Raw genomic sequence first — 19,252 nt, 5'->3', positions numbered from 1 at the left:
ATACTTTATTATGCATTTCTACTTTAGTAGTAAACTTTTTCCATCCACATGCATATACGTATCTCTATACATAACAGATATTTTGCAACTGACATTATATCCAGAATTCTTCCATACCATTAGGAATTCTCTGAAGCATTTTAATGCTTCCTAAGAATCTATCATTTTGGATGATAATATCATGTTTTATTTTTTGTTGGCATTTAATTATGTTCTGAGTTGTAAATAACATATAGCTTTGCACATAATACCTGTACTTCTGACTAGAACCCAAGGATAAAACAGAATATAATTTCTGGTTTAAACAATAGAGCATATTTAACACTTATTGTTAAATTACCCTTCAGCAACTAGCCAGTTTACAATACTACAAGTACTCTGAAGTCATCTTCATCACCACTGATTTTTTTTTAATTAGATAAAAAATGTTCTACTGGTTGTAAAAATAACTAATGATAAAGGGTATTTTTCATTTAGTTCTTATTTTCTACATATTCACTAGCTCATTTTCTATTCTGTCGGAAGGTATTCATATAAAAACTTACCTGTATTTTGTTGCAAACTTTGTCCCCTTTTTTCTTTTAAATTTAATGAATTAATGGGTGGAACAAAAAGTAGAGTCCACCACTCAATTATTTAGTCTGGTTTCCTCATTGAAATCTAGAAGATTCTTTGCTAGTGAGTGGTTAACACTTTCATTGGCTTTATAGTTTTCAAAGGGGAAATATTTTTATTGTTTTTAGTAGTTAAAACTAATAAATGGGTGTTAAAAAATTTTTTTTAAATGTATATTTAGTTTTTTTTTTTTTTAATTAATTTATTTATTTATTTTTTTGTATATTTAGTTTTGAGAGAGATACAGAGCGTGAGAAGGGAAGGGGCACAGAGAGAGGGAGACACAGACTCCAAAGCAGGCTCCAGGCTCTGAGCTGTCAGCAAGGAGCTCGACGCAGGGCTCGAACCCACAAATTGCAAGAGCATGACCTGAGCTGATGTCGGATGCTTAACCGACTGAGCCACTCAGGTGCTCCTAAATGGGTGTTCTTTTAAAAAGCATTCCATCAATATAGAAATACACAAAGTGTAAATTAAAGGCTCTATAATCCCATTTCCATATAATAATCTGCAGAAGATATAGGAAGATTTAGTCATAAATAAAAAGATATATAATGAAAAAATGAGGCAATTATTAATTCTACAAAAATTTAATCTCAGCACACTCATTGACTCAGAAGTATTTACATGGTCATAAAATAAATACAATAACTGTGAATTTAACCAAAAGTTTTAACATAGCCATATTGGGAAGATGGAGGAGGGCAGGGTGTAGTATAGGAGAATGAAAAATCCTCCCTTACTCCTTTATGAATTAAGTGGCAGAAATATATGTATTTTATATAGCAATATGCATGTACATATGAGAAGAAACAGCTAAAAAAGTTAGTTGCTTCTGGGGAATGAATGGAATTTGGTCGAAAGGTGTGTCAGACAAATTATTGGTGTTTGGTTATAAGCCTTTTAAAGCTACTTTATACTTTATGGATAATTAACGATGTATCCAGGTTGGGATAAAGCTAAAAGAAATAGGATAGCAAAACACCCACATTTAAAAACAAAATTCTCTTGAAAATTTTATTAACATTTAATAACCATAAATCAGCATTTTCCAGTAGTTACGAAGTTTTTGTCTTAAAGATGAAATTTATTTCAAGTCTTCATGTAAAGCAATCAGACATGAATAAACTTTTATAATGAACTTCTCAAACACATCTTTTTAATACCTCCTCTCTTTTTTCTTGAGAGGACAACAGCAATACTGTGATAGTATTATGATCTCTTTTTTATTCAAATGAACTGTTTTCAAGATTAACAGTTACTACCAAATCTTTATTTTTATTACTCTAAGGCAAGATAGAAACATGATACTTTAAAATTATTTTCAGTTTCCTATGAACTATTTTATAGTAAAAAATTATTTGGTACTAAGTGTTCTTTATGTTCAAATTCTAAAAGTAATCTTTAGTCCCCAACCGAACTCAAGATTTTTTTAAAAAATTTAATGATATTTACATAATAAATATAATTTTAATCACTCAGTTCTTCTTCATCACTGAAATATGTGCTTTTCTTTATCCTTGGGCGTCTTGAGTCATCTGATGTTGAGGGACCCCCTGAACTCGGTTTCCATTTTTTTTGTTCTTCTTCAATTTTGGCTTGCTGGAATGTGATTCAGAAAACAAACAAAACCAAACCAGGAATGTTTATTTACAGTGCATTATTTCAAAACATGGCAAAAACACACCATAAATGCCAACACTCCCCACCTTCCAGCTCATGCAGACATTCTACTTCATCAGAATATCCCACCTGCCCAAGTTATGTCCCAGATTCACTGTGTTACTCAAAATTATTCTAAGCAATTTCTAACAGGGACATTAAATGAAGCCTACTTTCCATCCTTGCTTGAGGTGGAAATGTTATATAAAATATGACATCACTTAACTAAAAGGAAAAATAATGCATGTGTTTGTAATTTATTAACTACAGACATTAAAACAAAATAACTTTATAGATATTAGAAGATTATATGGCCTTATCAAGTTTCATATACTTGTATTAGGACCTTTAATGGTCAAAACTGTGTTTCTGGTTTGCTAAGTGAAGCTTCATTTAAAACCTATCTTTGATTTAATAAAATCTTCTCCATTCAGCTAAACTCACTTTAATCAAATAGTTCTGCTCAATTCCATAATGAAATTATAATAAGATACTGAAAATGTTGTAGGGTCTGGGGTGCCTGGGTAGCTCAGTCTGCTAAGCTACTGACTGTTGATTTTGGCTCAAGTCGTGATCTCATGGTTTGAGATTGAGCCCTGCGTCAGGCTCCATGCTGACAGTGTGGAACCTGATTGGGATTCTCTCTCTCTCTGCTCCTCCCCTGCTCATGCTTTTTCTCTCAAAATAAATAAATAAACATTTAAAATAATAATAATAATTTAAAAATGTTGTGGGGCCCTTAAAATCTAGAAAGACCCAATGGGAATTTTTCTATCACACCGCCCTAAAGACCAGAGAGAAACAGCCTGTCTCTTAAAGAGGTAAAGGGGAGAGATGAAGGTTGCCATGAAATGATCAATAAAGCAAGCAAGAAATATAAGACCATGAACCCAAGGCAGCAATAGCATTTTTAAAAGAACGGTTTAGTACCTGGAAAGCTATGGCCTGACTAAGGCTGTCAAGGGCAGGATCTTCCCCTTCATCTTCACTTTCTTCTACTTCTTCACTAAATTATTAAAAACAAAAAAATCAGAATGTGCTCAACCAATAGTAAAAAGACAGAAAAAACACAGTAACGTATTTAGTAAGAGTAGATATACATACATTTCTTCTTCTGGTTCAGGAATTTTCTTTTTTTTCTTTTTCTCTTTCTTCTTTGGAGGTTCACGTTCTCCAAGCATATTTTTAGGACAGGCATAACTTAAATGTCCACTTTCCTTTTGTTTCATGTTAAAAAGGAAAAGAGAAGAGCTGTATTTGTATGTTATTAATGGAAACTTGCCTGGTACCCTATGACTGAAGGCTTTGGAACTTAAAAAGGAATATTGTCACACTAGGAGTATATATATTAAGAAATAATACAACCCACTACTTTAATATTTAAAAGAAAGAGATTATGATGTTATAACCACCAATAAACTACCTTAACAATAAAAGAATATTTTAGTAGTTTTACTAAGAACAAAAGAAGTATTCTTCCTTCAAACATTTCATTTTATTTTATTTTTTATTTTTTTTTTAACGTTTATTTATTTTTGAGACAGAGAGAGACAGAGCATGAACGGGGGAGGGGCAGAGAGAGAGGGAGACACAGAATCGGAAGCAGGCTCCAGGCTCTGAGCCATCAGCCCAGAGCCCGATGCGGGGCTCAAATTCACAGACCGTGAGATCGTGACCCGAGCTGAAGTCGGACGCTCAACTGACTGAGCCATCCAGGTGCCCCTCATTTTATTTTTTAAAAAAATTTTTGACATTTATTAATTTTTTGAGACAGAAAGAGACGGTTTGAGCAGAGGAGGGGCAGAGAGAGAGAAAGACAGAATTGGAAGCAGGCTCTAGGCTCTGAGCTTGTTAGCACAGAGCTGGACATGGGGCTTGAACTCATGAGCTGTGAGATCGTGACCTGAGCTGAAGTCGGACGCCCAACCAACTGAGCCACCCACGTGCCCCTCTTCAAACATCTTAAGTCTCAAGATTCAGGGTATAAAACAATTCAAAGTTTAAATGGACCATCTATCTTAATGTAAAAATTTTAACTTATTATTTGATAAAATAGGACAAAACTTTCCTATTAACTTCCAATACATTGCTTACCATTGGTTTATTTTTTATTTTTTAGCTACAGTTTATTGTTCAAAACAATTCATAAATCCATATTCAAGAAACATGGACATAGACCCTGACTCTTAATTGGAGGAATGAGTACCGAGGCCATTTTTTATGATCAACCATACCCACGTGTACCTACAATGAAATGCTCTTCAAAATTACCTGTTACTCATAATTTGAAGACCATAGACTGATAGTTCATATATTTACCTGCACTTATAATGTGACATCCTCTGTACTTGGAATAATAAAAAAAAAATCAACTGCTATGAAAGCATCAGAATCTTATTTCTGCTATTTACCCAGTTATCTCAGCTGCAGTACAGGGTGATTTACTTTCTAGTGGATGGAGTGCTGTGGAAACTTAAGAGAGGAAGAGATTTCTGATTTGGAATTACCAAGGCAGACTTTATGGAGGAGATGACATTGAATTGAAACCCATTGGTTTAAAAACAAATGGAAAATTTAAAGTCTTCCTCACTTTCCCATTTTATTTTTAAAAATTTTTTTTAATTTGAATTTTTATTTTTATTTTCTTTTTTCCCATTAATTTCACTTTGCTCCTTTCATATCTGGATTATACCTGCACTGTCCAATTGTTGTTAGCCATTAACTGTGATTCTCTGTGGCTACTTAGAACTTGTCTGAATTGATATACACTGTAAGGGTAAAATACATATTGGATTTTGAAGAAAAAAGAATATAAAATACCTTAATTTTTGAAAATATTAATTACATATTGAAATGATAATATTTTGGATATATACTGGGTTATGATATAAAAAGATATTAATTTTTGCCTGTTTCTTTTTTTAATGTGGCTAGTAGACAAATTACAATTACATTTGGGGCTAGACTACCCATACTATTATAATGAGGTATAACATGGTTGAGCTGTAAAACATAACACAATGAACTATAATCTGAACATTAGCTCACTAAATACACTGAAGAAGTGATATGTAAGAGTAAGGGTGTGGGGAGAGACTGAGCCAGGATTAGAACAATAGAAGAGAAAAATAATCATGCTTTTCAAGTACATTTTAGAAAGCATTAAATAGACTGTGTACTTTATATATCTTGGGATATGGCTGAATGCAAGAGATGTTACTGTTAATGAACTGCTAAGTGAATGCACTTAGACAAGCATTTTCCAAACTGTTTTTGGAATAATGTCAACATACTCCATATATAAGAACAGTTTCAGAGAGAAGTAACTTAAGGGAAAACCAGGCTAAATAAATGTATACAGATTTGGGGAAGGGGAAAATTTAAGAAGTATAAAAATGTACAAAGTATAATATAACAAATTTATGCATCCACAAACCAAAAAGATTAACAGATTCATCCAGGATTTCTGACGAATCTATCTAACCATAACTACCCTTCTCTTCCTTTCTTTCTTAACAAAACTCAGGATCTGGAACACAATTTTTATAACATTAACTTAAGAGGTGTTAGAATCACAGGAATTGACAGGTTATACCATCCATCCGTCTGTTTATATATATCTTTAGGGAACAAGGTGTTGAGTGTGGCAGTGAAGGAAAGGACCCCAACCTATTTCTTTGTATCTTCCATGTGATTTTGTAGCCAGGAAAATGGCTCTCAGTAAACCTCTCCCCATTTCCCCATTAATACCTCCGGACTCTTTTTTAAAAATATTTTATATAGGCATTTGGGAAACTGACAACAAGCCCTAGACTGATATTCTTGTGGTACCATCATTATTATGGGCCTTGTCATTATATTTTTCCTACTCACCAAAAGTTTAAAGGGGTAATGACAAACTATAAGAACTAGGCAAGAAAACTTGGTGATAGTTCAGTTACAAGCATCTGCAGTACTAAGTAGAAAAAAAAACTCCCAAGTTTTAAAATACAGTATCTCATTCAGGATAGGTTGGTCATATGATAGTGTTTATACTGAACTGTGATGCTTAAACATTGGCAAACTATTATAGACACAAACAGTATCCTATTATTACACAAATTTATGGGTCACAAAAATTTTTCAAGACAAAGTAAGTAACTAGTCTAGCACTTCTTAATTTAACAGTTTTTAAAGATTTAGAAACTGGAGAAAATACCACTCTATATTACCCAACTCAGGTTATCTTTACATACTACATTTCAATGGAGTTTTCTTACACGAGTTGATAGTCCCAAAGTAAGACAACTTTCATAACCTGGTTTTAGTAAGCCAGAAATTTTAGAGAGCACAAATAAAACACTGATGTGAAAAATACCTTAAAATAAACTATGGAAAATTACATTAAGTTTTAGGTATACTCACCCCACATTCATAACACTTAGATTTATCAAAGTAGTTTCGTCTTCGGATGAACTCAGCTGCTCTTCCATTGTCGATAGCAATGCTTGCTTTTATCACTCTACCAAATAACTAAACCAGAGAAAAACGTAAATGCAGAAGGATGTATTTCATTGAAACCTAAAACTAGTTATTTGATTCCATTTCCTTAAACCTTCAATTCCATTTTAGATTACTTTAGCAATTGCCTACTCCGGTGTGACAAATAACATCCTGTAGAATAGATTCTTATTCCTTAGATTCTGCCAGTATTTATGGAACCAAATACAGTTTGACCTCTTTTCTAGAAGTTAAATAAATACCCTCAGAATCTATTGATATCCATGACTTGACCATCCACTGTAACCCCACATTTTTGGTCTGGATAAACACAAAGCCTTTTGGATTAAAAATCTTGCTGGGAATAAATGGCTTACCTGTTTGTTGTTTATTGCCCTGGTACAGTTTTGTGCAGAGTCTTTATCCAAAAATAAAATAAATGCAACTCCTTTGCTCTTCCTGGTATCTTTATCTTTCATTATAGTAACCCTTAAAGCATAAACAAATAGCCAGTTAAAAATAATGAGGCAGCTGGAGCACCTGGGTGGCTCAGTCAGTTGGGCGACTGACTTCAGCTCAGGTCATGATCTCACGTTTCATGGGTTCGAGCCTCGTGTTGGGCTTTGTGCTGATAGCTCAGAGCCTGGAGCCTGCTTTGGATTCTGTCTCCCTCTCTCTCTACCCCTGTCCTGCTTGTGCTCTGTCTCTCTCAAAAATAAATAAGCATTAAAAAAAATTTTTTTTTAAATGAGGCAGCAATAAATAAAAACATTAATGGACACTTGGAACATTGAAGTATTCAAAAAAGGGTTAGTAAAGCATTTACAAAGAGAAATTATATATGGCTGATAAATCAACTATTTCTTCAAGTTACGGGATATCAAGAAGAATGGAAATGAGAAAACGTGACAATGCTTTAACAAAAGTGAACACATCTAAGAAGTACCTGAAAAGTCAAACATTAATCAGAGATTGGAGAATGAAGTAAAGAGATTATAGAGAGAACAGAATCTTGAAGAGTAAGCATAATCCCTTTTTTCCACTAATTCCCTCCAAAGGAAAAAACAAAAATTGAGGTGTTCTCTTTTATGCAAAAGTAAATTGATTTACTTAAATTATTTTTCATAGGTTTTAGAATCTAACTATATTTTTTTAAAAAGTTTTTTATTTAAATTGCAGTTATTTAACATACAGTGTAATATTAGATTTCAGGTGTACAATGTAGTGATTCAACACTTCCATGTAACACCCAGTGCTCATCACAGCAAGTGCACTCCTTAATCCCCATCACCTTTAAGAATCTCCAGTTCTGTAGTTCCTAGCTGTACCATCCAAGATACCTAAGTGATAGGGATGATGATAAGACCAGAGACTGTTCTTTCTCCTGACCCTTTACACATCCCTAGTCCTTGTGACCCTTGCTCATTTTTTTCTTCGTTTTTTAAAAAAGATTTTTTTTAATGTTTATTTTTGAGAGAGAGAGACAGACAGAGCACAAGTCAGGGAGGGGCAGAGAGAAGAGGGAGACACAGAATCTGAAGCAGGCTCCAGGCCCTGAGCCGTCAGCACAGAACCTGACGTGAGGCTCGAACCCACCAACTGAGAGTTCATCGCCTGACCTGAAGTCGGATGCTTAACTGATTGAGCCACCCAGGTGCCCCCTTGCTCATTATGTATCATTAAATATAGTTTAAAAATCAATGTTCAATAGGGCTCTCTGGAGAAACAGCTGATTCCAAGGCTGGGATAGGGTAGGAACAAGATGAACATGGAACATCTTGTTATGCCGGAAAGGAAGTACTTAAAAAAAAAAAAAAAAAAGAGGGGCACCTGGGTGGCTCAGTTGGTTGAGCACTGAGTTTGGCTCAGGTCATGATCTCACAGTTCATGAGTTCAAGCCCTGCATCTGGCTCTGTGCTGACAGTTCAGAACCTGGAGCCTGCTTCAGATTCTGTGTCTCCCTCTCTCTCTGCCCATTCCCTGCTCGTGCTCTGTCTCTCTCAAAAATAAACATTAAAAAAAAAAATTAAAAGAAATGATGGGGCATGGCACAGGAATACAGAAACCAGCTTAAAGGAGCTCAGACTGGCCAAATCTAGGACAATTTGAGTACCAAAATAATATTAAGTACTTATTAATAAGCCACAGAAAAAAGTAATTTATAAGTCCATATTAAATAAATAAATGGGGGAGAAGGGAGGGTTTTCGCTTACAGCAGAATGTCAAAAGAAGTGCTAGATTTGGAAGATCACCACAATCACAGTAAAGACTGGATCAGGCAAGTAGATGATTTGTTGATGAACAAATACTCAATTTAAATGAAATTTTTATGTGGAACAAGATATTTACATTATGTTAACAATGTTTTTCACAAACTGCTTATCAGTTGCAAAGGGGAAAAAAGTAATTATACAGTGGAGAAATTACACCTTGACTAGGTGATCAAAATTAGCACTAATGAGGGACACGCACACTGTATGGATCCCGACTGAAACTCCAGAATACAACAATACCTAGGCAGTTACCAGCCAAGAGTACATAGAACTCCAATGTAATCATGACGCAGCATCAGGAAAATACAAAATGAGAGGGAAACCAAGATGAGAGAGAACTATATTCTTTATAAATGTTCCAAATTAAGGGGGGCTAGAAAATAGGACAGTTAAAATTAACCCCTAATTCTTGACTGTACTATAGGAGAAAAATTCTATGTGGGACATTATTAGGTCAACTGACAAAACTGGAACATGGATAATTGATTCAATAAAAGTATTTTATCAGTATACATTTATGGATTTGGTAACCATACTGTGATTACATGATATTATAACCCTATTTTTTAGGAAATACATACTAAAGTATTTAGGAGTAAAGGGTGATGATGTTTGTAACTTACCCTCAAATAACTCACAAAAACAAACTGTATATCTATACAGATACATACACATGTATATACATACATATATACGCATACATACACACTTACACGAGAGAGAGGACCAATGATAAAGTAAATGGGGCAAAATGTTAATGGGTGAATCTGGGTAAAGGATATTTGGATGTTCTTTGTACTATTTTTGTAACTTTTTAATAAATTTGTGATTATTTCCAAATAGTTAAAAAAAAAAAAAAAGGGTTCCAGACAAAGCTTAATAATTTTCTAAAACCTGAATTAACAGAACAGACAGGAGGACCCAAGTAAATAAATAGACATTTTATTTAATATTACATTTCACATATTTAAATTTATTCTATTTCAATTTGGGTTTAGGTACTTATATAGCAACTGGAATGAAACTGGAAAAAGATGCCACTATATTAAGAAAAAGGGGTACTTTTTTTCATTCAAAAAGGGAACATAAGTTGAAATAATTTAGGGAAAAATGGGCAAAACGGTTTAGTTTCTAAGAAGAGTGCATCTGTTATTCATTAGGCTTAGAAGGAAAGAAGAAAAGCCAAACACTTGACAAAGCTTGTTTAGAGTTACCACAGTTAACTGAGGATATCTGGAACCTTTTTAACTAATTTTGAAAGAAATATGAAAATCTTTAACTTTTTGGAATCTGCATGTTTGTGAAGGTCAACTAAAGTCGTTAATCATTTTTCCTAAAGTACAGTTTCAGAAGTGTTCGTTTTCAAAGTCATCCTCAGTTAATGATGTCTCTCATCTGTCCCTTTTTTCATTCCCACAGCTTTGTCCACAATGGCACTGCTGTTTCAATAGTGTATTCTTACTAGTTCCCTTGATATTAATGCTCTCATATGCTACTGAGAGTTTTTATTGAAGGACTAAATAAAATCATATCATTCTTTTGCTCAAAAATCTTTGTTTCTTCAATTTGTGTATGTCTTGGTCCTGTAATCAATATCCATTATGATTTGGCTCCCACTTCCCTCATCTTTCACTACTTCTCACTCACAACTATGAGGTCTAGCCACAAAAAACTACTTGATGTTTATGGAGCATGGCCTGTACTATTCCAAATTGGTACCTTTATTCACATGGCTTCTATCTCCTTTCAACTCTCAATCTTTGTCCATTAAACATTTACTCATTCTTCAGAGTTCAGAACTTGTCAGTTCTCCAATCTCTTTACCTGGAAATAATTTCTCCTCCTTTCTGCTAGTCTCTACTGAAATCTACGTATAAATCATGCCTCATCAGACCTATTTTAATATAAACTCCTTGAAGATTGCCTCTGTAACCTCTATTAAGCCTAGCTCAGTATGTAAAAACAAAAATATAGATACAAATAGGAAACTGGTTGGGAATGCAAGCTGGTGTAGCCACTCTGGAAAACAGTATGGAGGTTCCTCAAAACACCAAAAATAGAACTACCCTATGACCCAGCAATTGCACTACTAGGCATTTATCCAAGGGATACAGATGTGCTGTTTCGAAGGGACACATGCACCCCCATGTTGATAGCAGCACTATCAACAATAGCCAAAGTATGGAAAGAGCCCAAATGTCCATCGATGGATGAATGGATAAAGAAGATGTGCTATATATATACAATGGAGTATTACTCGGCAATCAAAAAGAATGAAATCTTGCCATTTGCAACTATGTGGATGGAACTGGAGGGTATTATGCTAAGTGAAGTTAGTCAGAGAGGGACAAAAATCATATGACTTCACTCATATGAGGACTTTGAGAGACAAAACAGATGAACATAAGGGAAGGGAAACAAGAATATAAAAACAGGGAGGGGGACAAAACAGAAGACTCATAAATATGGAGAACAAACTGAGGGTTACTGAAGGGGGTGTGGGAGGGGGGATGGGCTAAATGAGTAAGGGGCATTAAGGAATCTACTCCTGAAATCATTGTTGCACTATATGCTAACTATTTTGGATGTAAATTTAAAAAAATAAAAAATTAAATTAAAAAAAATTCAACAATAAGAAAAACCACCCAATTAAAAAATAGCCTAAAGGGTTGAACTTCATCAGAGAATATATACAGATGGCAAATAAGTATATGAAAAGAAGTTTAGCATCATATGTCATTAGGGAATTATAAATTAAAACAATGACACACCACTAAACTTTATTAGAATAGCCAAAATCCAGAACACTGACAACATGCTGCCAAGATGGGGAGCAACAGGAACTCTTATTCCTTGCTGGTTGGAAGGCAAAATGGCGTAGCCACCTTGGAAGATAATTTGGTGAAACATACTCATATCACATTATCCAGCAGTTATGCTACTTGGTATTTACCCAATTTGAACACTTAGGTCCACACAAAAACCTGCACACAGATGTTCATAGCAGCTTTAGTCATAATTGCCAAAACTTGAGAGCAACCAAGATGTCTCTCAGTTAATGAATGGATAAATAAACTGTAGTGCATCTGGACAATGAAATAGGAATATTATTCAGTTCCCAAAAAGAAATGAGCTATCAAGCCATAGAAACAAATGGAGAAACCTTAAATGCATGTTACTAAGTGAAAGAAGGCAATATGAGAAGGCTATATACTATATGATTCCAACTCTGATATTCTGGAAAAAGCAAAACTGTGAACATTAAAAAGATCAGTGGTTGCCAGGTGTAGGGAAGAGATGAATGAATAGGCAGAGCACACATGGCTTTTAAGACAGTGAAACTACTCTGGATGATACTATAATGGTAGATGCTAGTACTTATACATTTGTCCAAACCCACAGAACATACACCACCAAGAGTGGCCACTAACGTAAACTATACATTGAATGATAAAAATGTGGAAACGTAGTTCATTGATTGTGACAAATGCATCACTCTAGTGTGAGACTTTGAGAGTGAAGGAGGGAGTCTGTATATGGAGGTATGGAGAATATAGGAAATCTCAGTACTTTCCACTCATTTTTTTCTGTGAACCTAAAACTACTCTAAAATATAAAGCCTGTTAAAAATTAAAATTAAAATATTTTTTAAAGAAAATATTTCAGTGCTTGCTACAGATGGATGTAATGCATCTGGATTAATGTAACAGGATGTTTTAGTTTTTATGTTTTCAATTAGTTGAATTTTCAGTGTATAGACATTATTCAGTAACATAAAAATTTAATAATTAAAATCAACATAGCTTCTTATTCACATGAAAAAAAATAGGAAACTGGTTTTTCAAAAAGTGCATCTGTTTGTTTATTCATGTGGTTAGCCAGTCACTCTATTAGCCTCAAGCCTAAGCACTATAAGCATTGATAATTAAAGGCCATAGAACAAGGTTTTTACTTTCAGAAAAAAGCTTAGAGTCTAGAGGTAGAGAGACCTATAAACGAATTATAATACACTATTTTGAAAGAGGTATCTTCTACAGTAACAGAAAATAATTATTACACCAAAGATTCAAAAGCACAAATCTAGGATGATTCCCACGTTTCTAGCATGAGAAGTACTCATTTAAGGTCATAATATGAAGCAGGTATTATTCTGGGAAACCTCAGTGTTGTCGTAACACCTCCTTCTCACTCACCTAACCCTTACATACAAAGTAAATACATCACTAAGTATTACCCATTTTACATCCTAATGATCTCTCAAATCTGACCAGCCTCTACTTTTCCACCTACACCACCTTAGTCCATATCTCTCTCCTGAGCTATGATTATAGCTTTTTTGACTGATCTCCCAGCATATGCTCGTTTCCCTCCATTCTAATTTCTACACTGAAGCCAGAATAAGCTTCTAAAAATTCAAATTATGTCACTCTCTCATTTAAAATTGTTTATCAGTGAATTCCTGGTATTCAACATGGCCAAAGAGAAAGATTAGGGGCCTGTTTCCATTCTAGACTCATCTTGTGCTCTCTCCCTCTTGTTTACTCATCTTTAGTCCTATTGGCCTTCTGTTTCCTTTTTTAAAAATGTTTACTTTTGAGAGAGAGAGCGCAAGCGCATGCGCGCACACATGCGCACACCAGAGGGGGAGGGGCAGAGAAAGAGGGGTACAGAGGATCCAAAGCGGGTTCTGTGCGGAGAGCAGACAGCCTGACATGGGGCTCAAACCTACAAATCCAGAGATCATGACCTGAGTTGAAGTCAGATGCTCAACTGACTGAGCCACCCAGGTGCCCCTGGCCTTTTGTTTCTGGATCTCATTTTTCTCTTGCCCCAAGGCCTTTGCACAAGCCATTCCCTCTACCTAAAATGTTCTTCCCATTCTTTTTGCCCACCTTTTACTCAGCCTGTAGTTCCAATTCAAAGGATACGGACCCAGGTAAACCTACCCTGACTATCCAGATTAGATCAGGTCTTCTCTGTTATAGGTGCTTATAACTCTGTCTTTGACTTCATACAATTCTCATGGTTCATAATTATATATTTGTATGGAAATTCATTCAGAGATTCTGACAGATGAGAAAAACCAAGGAGAGGTAACAATATGGTTAAAGGAGTAGGCTCTGAAATAAAACTGTTAGATTTCAAATCCTGTCTGCACCACTAACTGGCAATATGATTTTAGGTTTACTGTGTGCTTCAGTTTTGTTATTTATATTATTAGGATACTAATAGTATTTACCTTAAAAGGTAGTTGTGAGAATTTAATGAGTTAATATATGTAAGAAGATTAGAACGATGCCTAGCATATTTATGTGCTCATTGTTAAATATCATTATTAGTGCTTTGACTGATAATGATTTTTCAAAACTCTAAAGACCCAAAATTTACCCAGAAGCATTTTTGATGATTTTGTTAGTAAAAGAGCAAGTTTAAAAGAAGTTAACTTCAGGATGCAAATGAACTTCCAACTGTTTAACATCCATTTATCCAAAGCTAGAAAAAAAAATGACTGGCCAAGATAAATATGCTCTAAATTCTTGGGATTTTTAAATACAATATTAAATTTCTACCAAATATATGCTGGTTTTAAGATAGTCAGAATGATAATATCTTGCTTTCACTTCTTTGCCCCATAATATAGTTGCACGATTGATTTAAAATAGTGAATTAGGGGTGCCTGGGTGGCTCAGTCAGTTAAGCATCCAACTCTGGATTTCGATTCAGGTCATGATCTCGGTTTGAGAGTTCCAGCCCTGTGTCAGGCTCTGTACTGACAACCTGGAGGCTGCTTAGGATTCTCTCTCCCCCTTTCTCTTTGCCCCTTCCCCACTTGTGCGTGCGTGTGCACCCGCTCTCTCTCTGCCCCCACTGCTCATGCTCTCTCAAAACAAACTTAAAAAAATAAAATAGTGAATTAAATATGAGAAGTTCCTATGGTCCTTCTGTAACTTTCAGCCCCAACTGATATTATCATCTCTACCATTTTTGCAGTCTTTCCAGCTGGATCTCTAATCTTTCTATGAAAGCCAGAGAATATATTTTCTATTTATCAGTCTCATAAGCACTTTGCATGTCATAAGCATCGAAATACTTGGTATACTTGATAACATACCTTTTAGTAACCAAAATATGTACTTAATCAGAGCCTTTATGTCTTCTATTGTATGAAAGAATCAGTTTTAATTCTTAGTAATATGGTAAGAAATTGTGTTGTTTAAATAAATTATGATATATAAAGCAACACCAAGAAATCCTTAAATATGAGGGTGTATCTTTCACCTCACGTTTATAGTATAATGTCAAGTTTAAAAAAAGACAACAGGGCACCTGGGTGGCTCAGTCAGTTAAGTGTCCGACTTTGGCTCAGGTCATGATCTCATGGTTCAGGAGTTCGAGCCCTGCATCAGGTGCTGTGCTGACGGCTCAGAGCCTGGAGCCCGCTTCAGATTCTGTGTCTCCCTGTCTGCCTCCCCTCCCACCCCCCACTTGCGCTCTCTCCTAGTCAAAAATAAACATAAAAAAAAATTTAAAAAGACAACAAAATTGCACATATAGAATTGAGTCTTTAAAAAATTATCTATACATGTTTATATGTTCAGAAAAATGACCGAATTATACATAAAAATGTTAATAGCAGTATTTTTCTTTACTGTATCAAATATCTTTTTTAATGAAAAATAATAAATCTTAAAAAAATGGAAAAGTAAATTCAGATAAACTTTTAAATGAAGTTTCAAAATTTGACGTGAATACTTACTTTACAACTTTGCCATATTTGGAAAATATCTGAAACAAAAGACCACAAAATAATTTACAAGTTAATTTAAAATCATAAGAAACATTAAATTTTCAGGTTGTATAAATTGACCACATTCTTTGTTAAAGCTTGCGAAAACTTTTAGCCTTTATTCTATAAAGCAGGCCCAGGGAGATAGAGAAACAACCCCACTCTTTATGTGTGGAACCCTGAAGGTGCACACTGCACAGCTGCTGTGTCTCTGTGGCATATCCATGGCAACTATCAACCCCACCACAGCCCTAGAGAAACCATGTGCTGTAAATATCAGCGCTGTGGGATATCATTATTCCTAGTCTACCCCATTAAGCAATCACTATTTCAGAAGACAGATCCTTAGACTGCTTAGAAAACAAAACACGAAACAGAAAAGCTTCTGTAATGAAAAAATCCATTCCCATCAGTCTGTTTTTCCGCCCATCCTTTCGTTGGTAGTTCTTTATACCTGGGCCCTATCTTTCCTTTTACTTCTGCATTTTCACCCTAAGCAATCTCATCTATTTCTGTTTCAGCCATTACCTATATACTAATAGTTCCTATTTATTATGTCTTAGAAAAGCCTTTCAGAATACATTGATGTCTACACAATCAATAATAAATTGAGTTTTATCATTAAGTTGTGTAATCCTGGAATGTAGTATAACTGGACTGCAGTGTTAGCAACACTGAATTTTGAAGACCAATACAGTTTTCTGTATAACACTTTCTAATGGCTTCTCATTTCACTCAGAGTCCTTACCATGATGTATGTAGGCCCTACAAGGCACCCCTGCACGGTCTTAACTCCCTCTGATTGCCCTTCCTCTTCTCTCCACTTGATTTACTCTGTGCCAGAAATGCTTTTCCCCTAGACATCCACACAGCTGTTTTTTACTTTCTTTAGGTTTTTATTCAAAAGTCACCTTCTCAATAAGGGCTTTAGACTGTCCCTGTAAAATTTTACCTCCATTCCCGACCTAACATTTAATAACCTTTTATTTTTTTCAAATGTTTATTTAGAGAGAGAGACAGACAGACAGACAGACAGAATCCAAGGCAGGCTCCAGGCTCTGAGCTGTCAGCACAGAGCCTGATGCGGGGCTTGAACTCACAAACTGTGAGATCATGACCTGAGCCAAGGTCGGAAGCTTAATCAATTGAGCCACTCAGTCACCCCTGGCCTCCTTTATTTTTACTCCTCAGCACCTAACAGCATTAATTTAGTATCCAAGTAATAATATCATTTGACTTTTTTATATTTCACATCTTTTTTTTTTTTATCTTGCTATGTTATGAGTCCCAAGATAGATTTTCATCTTTTTGTTCATTGCTGTGTTCTTGGTACTAAGAGCGCTCAGCATAGGTTAAGTTTTCAATAAATACAGACACATCTCTATTTTGATGCAAAAGAAGCTGGAGTTCATTTTCTCCTCTGTGCTTTGAGGCGCAAGCTATCTCAATTAACTAATTAATCAAATACTATGTATCACCTATGCAGCATCTCTGTATTTAACATCTACCCAAAGAAGCAGAGTAGAGGGCACACTTGGAAGAAAGGATTCATGTTATTCCTTCCACTTCCTCTCAACTACTCATCTGCAGGACAGGGACAGCAGGAAATTTTGTTCTGTAAGGTGGAGAGGAGAAAGAAGATGTTGGATTTTCCTTCCTCAATCACCCCTATCCTGAATTGAAAATAACATTTATTAAACTGTTAAATTTCAACCATATATATAAATTAAAATACCCTTTCAGAATTTGAGGTTTAGTAAAGGGGTCTGTTTGCTTTTATCAACCCTTTCATCCAAAACCTCTATTCCACCAATCTCAAAAACTCAAATTAGCAATCAGGAAAAATCAGCCTATCATAAGTTGCTCCCACTTCATTATGCTAGCTGTGTCTTCTGTGTTTATAACGAACTTGTTATTCTCACTGCAAACTTTCCTGGGAAATTATATAAATGTCAATTTTTTTACTTACTCATGTTTGCAACAGAGGTCTTTGCTATTCATGACTTAAGTGCATTGTAATGTAGTTAGTAAGAATTTTGCCAAAGAGAACTGTTTGCTTAAGCTACATTTGTACCTCAGATAGAGAATTCAGTAGATAGTTGTACTAAAAGTTACTTACCCGGTATAAGTCATTGTTGGTCAGGGAAAAGGGCAAGTTGGATACATACACTGTGCTTTTACTTGGGGCCAATCCACCACTCATTTCTAAAAAGGAAAACAAACCACAGAAGCAATCTAAACCAGGTATTCTTCATTCCAACCAAAACCAATATGGACAATCAATGATGTAATTATGCTAGATTTAATACACCTTCCTCACTTTTTAGGCTTAGGAGCAATGACTCTAGCTAGATGAATTAAGGAATTTCTTCTCCCCAGACACCACTCAAAAGAGTTACTTTCTTTTAAGTAAAGGCTTTACACTAACCATTCCAGTGCTGGATTATGGTGTGAAGGAAGAATGAATTTAACAGATGAATAAAAAACTGAGGCTGAACTTAACCTTTTCTCAGGCTAAGAGCAAGAAAGTGCTTTTCCATAAGGTTTCATACCTTGCCCACCACATAAGAACTTGGTAGTTCTGAAGGAACCTTAGCCGCTCAATTTCACTAATGCTTTGGATTTTGGTACCTTTTTGGTTGTTTTAATATTTTTCTCTAAAGTGGTGTTAAGAGAAAATGTTAGCCTCATATTCTGATGGTGTAAAGTTCTTTCAAATCATTAATTTTGTATATTATTGCTAAATAATTGATACATTTTACCACATGAATACGTTTCAGTACCTTGAAAAATACTGACCTGTATATGTACCTTAGTTTACAAATATAATTTGTCGTTAATTTTCATTGCATATTTTACAAAACACATTATCTGTGAAAATTATATCGTACTCAACCAGGTTCAAAATTTCGATTTAAAAAGCCTGTGTGATGTGTACTTGAGAGGGGGGTAGGGGACATCACAAACAGCAAAATATTGACTGTAAGGCATGCCAATTCGCGGATTAGTGGGAGAACTGCTAGATGCTGCTTGAGATGTTTTTGGGGAATTTATTAGACAACTTCAGGAACTCAACATCTTCAAAGTTTCCCGTTTGAAAATATACGTTAGCCATTCTGGTGAGAAATGCGAAGGGCGGGCAATGATAAATGGCCCGGAATAAAAAGGATGGCGGGGGAGAGGGGTAGATCGTTTGGACGGCCGGGTCCGGGTAGGGGCTCGCTGGGAGAAAGCCCGCAGCTGAAGAGTCGTTTACCTTGAGGTGGGGCGGGCCGGAAAGACTAGACCGCGAGCCCTCCACTCAGCTGGGCTCAACCCCGACTCTTCCTCGTCCCCCGCTGGGGCCTGGGCATCCCGGGTCCTGGGAGGGGTCAAGCGCGGAAAAGTAGGAAAGCAGCGACAGCAACGCCTCTTCCTGGCGGTAGCTAGACCCAGG

At 35.5% G+C, this 19,252-nt stretch overlaps 1 protein-coding gene across 3 annotated transcripts; it reads right to left on the bottom strand.

Moving 5' to 3' along the window:
- Positions 1 to 1,618: 1,618 nt before the first annotated feature.
- ZCRB1 (zinc finger CCHC-type and RNA binding motif containing 1) lies at positions 1,619 to 19,214 on the bottom strand. 3 transcript variants are annotated; one of them, XM_019452485.2, is made up of 8 exons: positions 19,073 to 19,214; positions 17,936 to 18,021; positions 15,787 to 15,815; positions 7,134 to 7,245; positions 6,682 to 6,789; positions 3,382 to 3,494; positions 3,208 to 3,283; positions 1,619 to 2,217 (listed from the first exon to the last, which is right to left on the bottom strand). In XM_019452485.2, exons 2-8 carry the CDS (start codon positions 18,017 to 18,019, stop codon positions 2,086 to 2,088), a joined length of 654 nt encoding a protein of 217 aa, XP_019308030.1. In that variant the 5' UTR covers positions 18,020 to 18,021; positions 19,073 to 19,214; the 3' UTR covers positions 1,619 to 2,085. The 3 variants fall into 3 exon arrangements, with proteins under 3 accessions (XP_019308030.1, XP_019308031.1, XP_053751025.1); XM_019452486.2 differs by lacking the exon at positions 19,073 to 19,214 and adding an exon at positions 13,976 to 14,095 and having other exon boundaries at positions 17,936 to 17,981; XM_053895050.1 differs by lacking the exons at positions 15,787 to 15,815; positions 17,936 to 18,021; positions 19,073 to 19,214 and adding an exon at positions 15,142 to 15,177.
- Between the last annotated feature and the right edge of the window lie 38 nt (positions 19,215 to 19,252).

The sequence above is a fragment of the Panthera pardus genome, unplaced genomic scaffold, assembly GCF_024362965.1.
Source record: "Panthera pardus isolate Hobbes unplaced genomic scaffold, ASM2436296v1 HiC_scaffold_6, whole genome shotgun sequence".
NCBI classification, from domain to species: domain Eukaryota; kingdom Metazoa; phylum Chordata; class Mammalia; order Carnivora; family Felidae; genus Panthera; species Panthera pardus.
The sequence above is the reverse complement of the archived record's forward strand: the minus strand, read 5'-3'. Positions and strand labels throughout refer to the sequence as shown.

Bases quoted from the DNA above. Each gene is read 5' to 3' on its own strand.
- ZCRB1 (XM_019452485.2), bottom strand. From the start codon at position 18,019: ATGAGTGGTGGATTGGCCCCAAGTAAAAGCACAGTGTATGTATCCAAC. The intron at 7,246-15,786 runs GTAAGTATTCAC...TTATGCTTTAAG, and splicing joins AAATATGGCAAAGTTGTAAA to GGTTACTATAATGAAAGATA. The intron at 3,495-6,681 runs GTGAGTATACCT...ATGAAACAAAAG, and splicing joins CTAAGTGTTATGAATGTGGG to GAAAGTGGACATTTAAGTTA.